The sequence below is a fragment of the Dryas octopetala genome, chromosome 7, assembly GCF_963921425.1.
Source record: "Dryas octopetala chromosome 7, drDryOcto1.1, whole genome shotgun sequence".
NCBI classification, from domain to species: Eukaryota; Viridiplantae; Streptophyta; class Magnoliopsida; order Rosales; family Rosaceae; genus Dryas; species Dryas octopetala.
The window spans coordinates 13,650,246-13,661,492 of NC_141372.1; the positions used below are offsets into that span (position 1 = coordinate 13,650,246).

Below are 11,247 nucleotides of genomic sequence, written 5' to 3' on the forward strand. Positions count from 1 at the left end.
GTCCGTTCTCTCTTTATTCGATTACCGACGGCGAAGGACATCTGGGACGCAGCCAAACAGACTTATACAGTGAGCCAAGATGCTTCCAAAGCCTATCAACTCCATTGTGAGGTAATCTCTGTACGTCAAAATGGTGGGTCTATTATTTCCTATTTTGGCAAGCTACAAAAACTTTGGCAGGATATTGATGCAATTGAACCTTGCATTATGGATTATGCAAGTGATGTTGAAAAATATACCACTATGATTAACTCTCAGAGATTATACATGTTTCTAGCTGGTTTGGATTCTCACCTAGATGGAGTTCGGGGTCGTGTTCTTGGCATGTCTCCTTTGCCTAAATTACAGGCGGCCTATGCGATTGTGTGCTCCGAGGCTAATCGGCAAGAAGCTATGATGGGGGCTACTGATGGGGCGGTTGCTATGGCGGCCCGCAAATTCTCTAATAAAGATGCTAAGAAACCTGACCGGAAGTGTACTCACTATGGGGGTACAACTCATATGATCGAAAAATGTTTTAAGCTTCATGGCTATCCAGAGTGGCATCCGAAGGGAATGAAAGCTTCTTCTTCTAATCCGAAGGTTGATAACTCAAGTTCCAGGGTGAACTCTGTTAGTTCCTCCAGCTTCGTTGCCAAGTCAGGTACCTCTAACTCTGTTTTGAGTACTTCTGCTTGTACTAGTAATGGTGCATGGATAATTGATACAGGTGCTACGGATCATATGACTTCTGATCGTTATGTTTTTAGTCATTTTTCATCTGTCTGTCCTAAGCCATTTATTATCAATGCCAATGGTGTGTCATCGCCTGTTTTAGGAGGCGGCACGGTATCCTTCTCCTCTGATTTGTCTTTGCATAATGTGCTGTTTGTTCCCTCCTTAAATTGTAATCTTATTTCTGTTAGTCAACTAACCAAAACTCATAATTGTGTGGCCACATTCTTTCCTACCCATTGTGTTTTTCAGGACATTCATACCAAGGAGAAGATTGGCAGTGGTAGAAAGAATGATGGGTTGTACTATCTGGATAGTGGGGTTTCTGCTTCAGATGGTAGTGGCAATGTGAGTCTAGTTCGTGATGGTTCCTCAGAAAATAAGAAGCAGATCTGGTTGTGGCATCGCCGACTTGGTCATCCTTCCTTTAGTTATCTTCGGCGTTTATTTCCCTCTTTATTTCTTGGATTGAACATTTCCAATTTTAATTGTGAAGTTTGTGTGTTGGCCAAAAGCCATCGTTCAGTGTTTCCTTCTTGTGATAAACGTATGATTGTTCCTTTTGTCTTGGTACACTCGGATGTTTGGGGTCCTGCCCCGTGTGTTACACATAAAGGAATGAAATGGTTTGTGACATTTATTGATGATTGTACTCGAATGACTTGGGTTTATCTCCTGAAACATAAAAGTGATGTGTGTGCTGTTTTTCGCCTTTTTCATACAATGGTTCTCACCCAGTTTGCTTGTCCTATTAAAGTTTTGCGTTCTGATAATGGCGGTGAGTTTGTTAATACAGAGTTGACTCAGTATTTTGCTTCTGCGGGGATCCTTCATCAAACTTCTTGCGCTCATTCTCCACAACAGAATGGGGTTGCTGAACGGAAAAATCGACATTTACTGGAAGTCACTCGGTCCCTTCTTCTGGGTGGCCACGTGCCATCCTCGTTCTGGGGTGATGCCTTGAGTTCTGCCGTCTATCTGATTAATCGGACCCCATCTAGCGTCCTTGACTTTCGGCGACCTTTGGATGTTCTCTCGGATTTTGTCTCTTTACCAGGTATCCTTCATTTGGAACCCAGGGTTTTTGGGTGTGTTGTTTTTGTGCATTTACACTCGCATCAGCGATCTAAGCTTGCATCTCGGGCCTTAGAGTGTGTGTTTGTCGGTTATGCTCCGTCCCAGAAGGGATATCGGTGTTATCATCCTTCTACTCAGCGCTTCTATGTCTCTATGGATGTCACTTTTCATGAACATCAACTATTTTATTCTCCACGTCCATTGCATTCTACCCTTCAGGGGGAGGTTAATTTCTAGTGAAGTGCAGGTCTCCAGTGACGTGCAGAATCGAGATGATATGTTGTTCTTTGGTTGTGGTAGTAGTAGTGAGGAAGGATCAGAACAGACTACTGATCACCTAGTGTCTGAGTCTGAGGATGAGACTGAGATTGCCGAAATTACTGAGAATAATACTGAGGATATGGTGGGACAAGAACCCACGGACTCTGAGCCTGAGGAATCACCACTCCATGATAGTACTGCCATCTCTCCTACTCCATTGAATCAATCTTCTTCGTCCATTGAGGTAACCAACAATACTCTTGATTCACATTCTGGTTCAGATCTTGATTCTAATGCCTCTAAATTTACACTTCCTCCTTGGTCTAACCGAGGACAACCACCAGCTAAATATGAGCCAGATCCAAATGCCAAAATTAGGTACTCAATTAATAATCATGTGTCGTCTGTTAGGCTTTCAAAGTCATATGAATCGTATGTTCTGCAATTATCTTCTGTTTCTATTTCTAGTAGATTGCAGGATGCTCTTACAGATTCTAGATGGACCAAAGCTATGGCTAAAGAAATGGCGGCATTACAGAAGAATTCAACCTGGGAGTTGGTTTCTCTACCTAAGTGGAAGAAGACAGTGGGATGCAGATGGGTGTTTGCAGTCAAATACAAAGCTGATGGGTCAGTTGAAAGGTATAAGGCAAGGTTGGTAGCAAAGGGGTATACACAGTCCTATGGCATAGACTACTTGGAGACGTTTGCTCCAGTGGCCAAGTTAAACACAGTACGGGTTCTGTTGTCTTTGGCTGCTAACAAAGATTGGCCACTTCTTCAGTTTGATGTAAAGAATGCTTTTCTCCATGATGATTTGACTAAAGAAGTATACATGGATCCTTCTCCAGGTATACCAGAGTTTGATAATACAAGATTGGTATGCAGACTGAAAAAGTCTTTATATGGTCTTAAACAATCTCCGAGAGCCTGGTTTGGGAGATTCACCCGTGCGATGAAGAACTATGGTTATCGGCAGAGTAATTTTGATCATACTTTGTTCCTAAAGAAAAGGGGGAAGAAGATTACTGCTCTTATTATTTATGTTGATGATATGGTTCTGACCGGAGATGATTATGAGGAAATCTCTAATTTGCAGAGGTACTTATCTCAAGAGTTTGAAATGAAACAGCTGGGGGACTTGAAGTTCTTTCTTGGGATAGAAGTGGCTCGGTCTAAACATGGCATATTCCTATCTCAAAGGAAATATGTTTTAGACTTGTTGTCTGAAACTGGTATGCTTGGGTGTAAGCCAGCTGTCACTCTTATGGAACAAAATCAGACTTTTTGAGTGTTTGGGGGCTCTGCCTGCAGATAAGGGGCGATATTAGAGACTTGTTGGAAGATTGATATATTTGTCTCACACTAGACCTGACATTGCTTATGCGGTTAAGACCTGACATTGCTTATGCGGTTAGTGTAGTAAGCCAGTTTATGCATGCCCCGTGCAAACCTCATATGGATGCTGTGGAGCGAATTTTACAGTATTTAAAATCTGCACCTGGTAAAGGATTGTTGTTTGTTAATCATGGTCATGTAAATGTTGAAGGTTTTTTTGATGCAGACTGGGGTGGTTCAGCAGATGATAGAAGGTCTACCTCAGGCTACTTTACCTTTGTAGGAGGAAATTTGGTGACCTGGAGAAGTAAGAAGCAATCAGTTGTATCTAGGTCGAGTGCAGATGCTGAATACAGAGGTATGGCACTTGGAGTAGTCGAACTTTTGTGGTTGAGACATTTATTGACTGATTTAGGGTGTCCACCTACCAAACCTATGGACTTGTTTTGTGATAACAAATCTGCTATTGATATAGCACATAATCCTGTTCAGCATGATAGAACAAAACACATTGAGATTGATCGACACTTCATCAAAGAGAAACTTGAAGCGAAGATTATTAACTTTCCATTTGTGAAGTCCGAAGATCAGCTTGCAGATGTGTTGACCAAGGCTGTAGCAAATCGGGTGTTTTTGGACTCACTAGACAAGTTGGGCATGTGCGATATATATGCACCAACTTGAGGGGAAGTGTTGGTGTGAGTCAACACATGTGATTATTGTGTAATTATTAGAATTAATTAGATGATTTATTAATTCCTGTATTTTAGTTGTAGGCCCATGTATATAAACCACACTCTGTGGTCTTATTCAATTAATCAGAAAATATATTGAAACCCTAAACCTAAACCTTCTCTGTACAGAAGACAGAGGTGGAGTATGCCATAAAATTACGATTCTTGAAATGTTTAAATATGAACGTAAAGGAAAGGCTCAACTTCAACTCTGGCTGGGATAAGTCTTTGCCAGACTATACCAGACTTCTTCTAATCTTGACCATTCATAACATTGACGGCTAATATTGTGCCACGTGTTTAAAGAGTTTATATTCCTTTCTTTTCCTTTCTTTAATTTAGGAAGATGAATAGTAAATGAAGATGGAGAACGAAGAAAGAGATAGAGAGGGAAGGAGAGGGGCTAGAATCAGAAAAAAAAAGTGGGGTAAGGAAGGTGAAAGGTCTGCTGAAAATTGGCACTGAAGTTGTTATCATACTTGCAATTACTTCTTCTATAATTGGACAATTATCTATTTTTATTTTTAATAGGGAAACGCTATTCACATTCTCCAAGTCATCTTTTTCACCAACATTTTCTCTTTATTATTCTCATTGCACAATGTAATTTCATTATTAGAACCGTTTATTTTTTAAATAATTATTTAAAGATCATCTCTATAAAAAATCAACTAAATCGAAAATCGTTTGGTCATGTAATCGTTATCAAATAAACAAACGGTGAATTAAATTGTTACCAAAATCGTCTGTTTATTTGATTACAATTACATAACCAAACGATTTCCGATTTGATTTTTTGCAAAGATAATCTTCATAGTTAGATCAAAAAATGAACGATTCCGATCATGAATTTATATTGCGAAAGGAGAATAATAAAGAAGAAGGTGGATAAGGTGAATAATATTTCTCTTTTTGATAATTGGACAATCACTATTTTTTTTACACCACAATTCTACATTTTATTTTATTTTCTTTTAATTTTAATTAGGTTGAGTATTTCTGTCTTTGATATAGATTTCAACCTGGACTCACCAGTGGGAGATCACAAGATTACTATTGGACACATAGCTTTGTTTCCATTTTCACCAATTTTCCTTGTATTACTTTTTTGAACATGCTTAATTATATAGAATTTTGTTGCTATGTTAAGTAATTTAAGGGTATTGGCTCTGATATGACTGAGCCTTGATCAGTATTTTACTATCCAAACTCAACCAGTATCGTCAAGGCCATCATATCCTCCAAAGTACCTAGCTAGAAGAGCAAATATATAAAACAACAGACATAACAAACAAAAAACCAAAGCAAGACCAACACCCCAAATAAACAGAAGAGAATTTGTATGGAAGAAAAAGAGGAATTACCGTGAAAGCAAAGCCAAATGAAAAAGAAGGTTGTTGGTCGATGGGGTTGACCAGCAACGAGTTTGGTTTCCTCGTTCATTAAAGTTGTGTGTCTATTCATCTTACATTTTTTCTGGGATGAAACTTTTTAGAATTCTTTTGGGTATGGGGGAGGAATAATGAGGTTTGGTATTTATACTTTATATCCAAAAGTCTACAAAAGTCTAGCAACTAATAAAATCATAAAAGTCATTGACATTTTGAATAACTCTGACTTTCATAGACTTTTAAGTCTTGATTCAATATGCCTAACTTTTATGAAGTCTATAGAAGTCTATAATAGTTCAGGTGGGGGCTGCTATTCGGACCCAATTTTTTTTTATTTCTATCCCCAACACACTGATCTACACCCAACTAAAAATAGAAATTCACTACTAGGAAGTACCCCAATAGATATCACTAAAAATATATCGGTTTTAAAAAAATCGATATTGTCAAATTTTTTTATATCAGTTGGATTTTTAGTTTTCTAAAAATGATGTCTAAACACATTTATATATCACCAAGTTTACAAATTCGATATCTAAATTTTTGGGTAGAAATTAAAATTCTATGATAATCGATATCTAATCCATGAACTGATACTAATTAATTCAGCTAAAAATCAAATATACAAATTTTTTTGACAACTTAAATGTTTTGACTTAAGTTAGACCCGATACCCCCCCCCCTCTCAAACACTCCCTCTCACCCCGAGCTCTCTCTCTCTCTCTCTCTCTCTCACCCGCAGCCCTCGCCGTTGCTGTGATTTTGCTTCAAATTCCCCCAGACCAGAATCCATGAGGTCTCTACCTCATCGATCCTGCTTCTCAAAAATTCCTAAAGGCTTGACAACTCTTCACTCGCAGACACATTCACTCAGACTCCATCAGACCAAACTCAGCTCCTTCTCTCTCACCCTCGCTCACTGAGACCAAACTCAGATCGACCAAACTCTCCTTCGATCTCTCAATCTCTATGTCTCTCTCTTTTCTCTTCCTCCTAAACACGATTCACTCATCCAAAATTGTAAAACCCCCAAATTCTAGGGTTTCACTTTCTCTCTCCGATGGAAGGCAACGACGAGACCTCGGGACCAATGATCAACGACGAGATCTATCACCCATCGTCCAACACCCACCGCCTAGTATCCATCGTCTAGCTTTTTGTGTAACACCCATCCAACTCCGACTCTGTTCTTCGAGAGCTCTCTCAGGTACTCTCTCTCGCTCTTGTATCTATTTAGGTTTTTTTTTTTTTTTTTGTATTGAATATCTTATTTCTTTCTCTCGCACTTCCCTCTAATTTTATTCTTTGGTTCCTTAGGTGAGCAGATGTCTGGTGTCTTATGTGGTCCTAGGCTAAGAGATCAATTTCAAGGATTCATTCTAAAGGATGGCTTAACAAGGTACCGGCCTATATATATATATATATATCACTGTATGTGTGTGTGTGTGTGTACTTCAAGGTCGGCAATGATCCAATTTCCTTGTGCATTCACACCATGTATATTTGAATATTCTAATAAAAGTTATTTATTTCTTTGGTTGGATTAATATTGTTCTGTATTTGGGATTTTTTTTTCTTAAAAAGGAATAGATTTGGCATCCAATATATCAATTATTATTCTAAATTCACATATTTTAAAATCAACTTCATAGCTTAACATTGTTTTGGGAGCATTTAGGATAATATTTATTTAACAAAAGTTCTAGACATTTAGCCAATGTTGAAAAAGGAGAAAAAAAAAAAAAAACAGGTGGCAGGGTGGGATGTGGTGAGGATGAGGGCATAACCATATTCTTCACAGGGCAGGGACAGGAAATGCGATTCACGATCCTGATTAACTCTTTGCTGATCCCTAAGAATTGTTTCCATTAGATCTATTTTACTTCCTTGAACCATGATTTGCTTAATGCTTTCGTGTTAGAGGTATGCTTATCTTTTTTAATGGCTTTGTGCAGGCAACAATAATGATAAGTGGCTTATTCCACTGTCTTGGAAGACTGTGTACGGACCACTCCCAGATATGTCTCTCTTTTAGGCAGGATTCCTCTGATCTGAGGTATGATCTGCAAGGATGGAGTACCTCCTATTTCAGCTTCTTACCCTGACCTTTTTGTTTTCTTCAAGCTCCTTCTAATGATCTTTTTTTTTTTGGCCTTAAGTTCCTTCAAAAGTTTAGTTTGGAAAGGGAATATGTATCAGCAGAATTGATTGGGATGAGAAATTGAATATGTACATTCTTCAGATACATATGAAAACAGAAAATATTCTATCCGGCTGTGGCTTTCCCATCCTTTTCAGCATTGTCAATATCCTTTACTTCTTGTGTTGAATACTTTCTCTATCTTTTTTATTGGTAGATTCTTTATAGGCAGGCTAAACAGGAGATGATGGCTTTGCTTCTCTGTAACACTGATTTGCTGATCTGCAATTAAAACACTAGGGTAGCTGACTGTCAGCTATTAGCTTTTACAGTTTGGTTGAGAGTAGGATTTCTTACGAGGACAAAGCTATTTCTGCTATTATTTTCAATATAATCTTTTAACCCATGAATTAATACTAATTATAAGGAAAGTTACTTTCTTTAAAGTACTTAACTTATTTCTATATAATCTTTTAACCCATGAATTAATACTAATTATAAGGAAATTTACTTTCTTTAAAGTACGTTGCTCATTGTTTTCCCTGCTTGTTTGTGCTATTTTTGTGAATGGATTTTAGCTATTTTGTATATAAATAACAAATGCTCTTCAAGAACATACTATTTAATTTCAAGACTATGTCTAGGCTTCAATTTAGAGTATCCAATACTTGAAACCGAGACACCCATATAGAAGAGAAATAGTTTGTTGCTTCTTTGAGCTTTATTAGCTATTTCTTTTTTTGGATTTATTTAAGTTTTTAGACGTTTACTACTTTTCTGCAACTTTTATAAAAACTAGTAATAGACAACTGATTCACTTGGTCTTATTGGTTTAGTGGTTGAGTTTGCTAAGACGGGGTTTTGTCTAGGCTAGCTTTTGAATATGATATTGCAGTAAACTATTGCTATAACAAGTTTGATAATCGTCTCTATTTCTTTTGGGGGGAGGGGGGGAACTTTATGAGTACTAGGTTTTTGTTGGTTCTTTTTAGTATTTACGTTGGAGAACTATTCTGCTATAACATGTACCTATGGATGGGGATTGACTGAAATTAGCCATTGTGCTTAATTTGTTTTTATTGGTAAAGAGTTTCTTATACTTGAACCAAGTAGTTACTATTGTTTATTTGGATGGGATAAACAACAGTAGTTACTGTAAACTAAAGTTGTTTACTGTAGTTACTGAAATTTACACTTGTTCAAATTCGTTATAATGTTAGTACTTTGTGTGATTGGAGATGTTTCTTTCCTTCATTAAGTAGTTAAATATAGCTGATTTTCCTTCATAAGGTATTTAATTCGGATGCTTGCAGTAATTGCTAGTTAAGAACTTCATTTTTTTATCATTGTATGGATGCTTGCAGTCATTGTCAGTTGATGCTTCTTTCTTTTTTCCTATTCTCCTTTCTTAATAATCTATACAAATTTACAATGGTTCAAATTTGTTATAATGTTAGTACTTTGTGTGATTGGAGATGTTTCTTTCCTTCATTAGTAGTTAAATATAGCTAATTTTCCTTCATAAGGTATTTAATTCGGATTCTTGCAGTAATTGTTAGTTAAGTATACATTTTAATTTAATATTGATTTTAGGTTTTGTAAGATGTTAAAGGGAAATAGGTGGATAATTTAATATTGATTTTAGGTTGATTTTAGGTTAGTTAAATATACATTTTAATTTAATATTGATATATATCAGACCCGCTGCTGCAAGGTATTGAATGACTCCCCCCAATCCCATTCATCAGTGTCACCATTTTCAATTTAAAATAACAATCTTGATTCTTGTAGGCATTACTTGGTTATTCCTGTGGATCACATCCCAACTGTGAAGGATCTTCAAAGAACACCTCAAGACTACTCTTTGGGTAATCTAAATGTTGCTCAAGCTTAAATGATTCATGGTTCAACCAATGTGGGACTTTTTTCTTTGTTTTTTCATCATTATATGTATTAATCTTACACCCCATTGTTTTTCATTGTTGTTCAGTATGTCACATGTTAGAAGTGGGGAAAACTCTATTACAACGAGATGCACCTCAATGCCATCAGTACAGGTATTGCCCTGTTCTTGAAAGCTTTTATCTTTGTATTATTTTCTGATATGCAATTATGCACAATTAGATTGATTTTTGGGTGTGCAATTGTGCACAGTTAGATTGATTGTCAGAAGCTGTTCTCTTAGGTTGTTTCCTCTAGCGTTGCCTCTGCTGGAAATTATGTAAATTTGTATTACAACTTGATTCAGTTATTATGCTACTATTCTTGAATTCTTGTGGCACCGATTGCACCAACATTTGCTTCATAGCCCGTCCCTCTTGTTTCTTTAAGCCATTTGAATGCTTATTATGTACCATGGAAACGATGGATGTGAAATTGTGCCTTGGTGGTGAACACTGGATTGTTGACTGTCAAAGAATAAAAAACACTAGATTAGTTTCAATATTTATATTCTATCTGTCCTACTAACATGTCACCCATATTGCTTAATGCAAAGATGGGCTGGTTAAGAATGTGAATGTTCATAATTTCTGTAATTTGGGCTATACATTGACCAATTTGTCCTTTACATCTTCTATGGAAGATGTCTTTCTGTAATGATTTGAAGAGACCTAGGAAGTAGAAGATCAATACATGAGGTATTCAGCAGATTTTGATTCCTATATATCCACTTATACTTGTGAACCTAAAATGATTACACACAAAAAATTGAATAAATGAACTTGAATTAGAGTAGGCATGCATGCAGTATTCATCTGAAAAACAATTAGGTCAAAATAATCATTACTTGGTTTTTACTTACTTTGAACTAAGGTTCTGCAGATGAATTTGGTTATGAAAGACTTTTGAGTGTGATGTTATTATGTCCTTTTGACAGATTTGGCTTTCATCAGCCTCCATTTAATTCTGTTAACCATTTGCACCTTCATTGTTTGGCACTACCCTACATACTCAGGTAAGCTATTTTGGGGTTTACGATATGCCTGAGGTTTCTCTTACCTCAACTTGTTCATTGAAGTGACATACCTAATTACACTTGAACAGATGGAAATATATAAAATATATGTCTGTGGGATCATTTGGATTTCTTGAAGCTGAAAAGTTGCTGGAGAAGATAAAGCCTCTCTCACCAATTACTTCAAAAGTGTGATTTGAGTTATAAATTAGTAGTGAAACATGATACATTGGCTTTCCCTAGTTAGTGGGTAAACTATGTAAAACAGAAAAAAGCATATGTCATGTTAATCGTTATGGTGAATCATATATCATGGTTTGCTTACCCTTAGAATATGTATTGCTTCAAATTCTAATACAAGTATAAATATTTTTATTCTCTATTGATGCTTCTGTTTCAGTTTTGTGGTGCTTTATATTAAATTACTGTAAGTGTAAGTGATGCACATGAGAAATGCTAAGATTCCCTCTCTACAATTTCTCTGGAAATTGGATGTTGGAAATATTGTATGAGAATGTTGGATGAAATTGATGGAAGCATTTAAATTGCACAAATTGGATGGTGCATGTTCGAATTTTGATATCAAATATTTGACAGGAAAAACTGATATCTAACAATCCATTTTAATTTTGTTTT

At 36.5% G+C, this 11,247-nt stretch overlaps 1 protein-coding gene across 1 annotated transcript; it reads left to right on the forward strand.

The window, feature by feature from the left end:
- The first annotated feature begins 6,840 nt into the window (after positions 1 to 6,840).
- Positions 6,841 to 10,881, forward strand: LOC147279885 (bifunctional adenosine 5'-phosphosulfate phosphorylase/adenylylsulfatase HINT4-like). The gene is made up of 6 exons (XM_086252088.1): positions 6,841 to 6,914; positions 9,355 to 9,369; positions 9,447 to 9,523; positions 9,646 to 9,712; positions 10,534 to 10,611; positions 10,701 to 10,881. Exons 1-6 carry the CDS (start codon positions 6,841 to 6,843, stop codon positions 10,804 to 10,806), a joined length of 417 nt encoding a protein of 138 aa, XP_086108214.1. The 3' UTR covers positions 10,807 to 10,881.
- Positions 10,882 to 11,247: the final 366 nt, after the last annotated feature.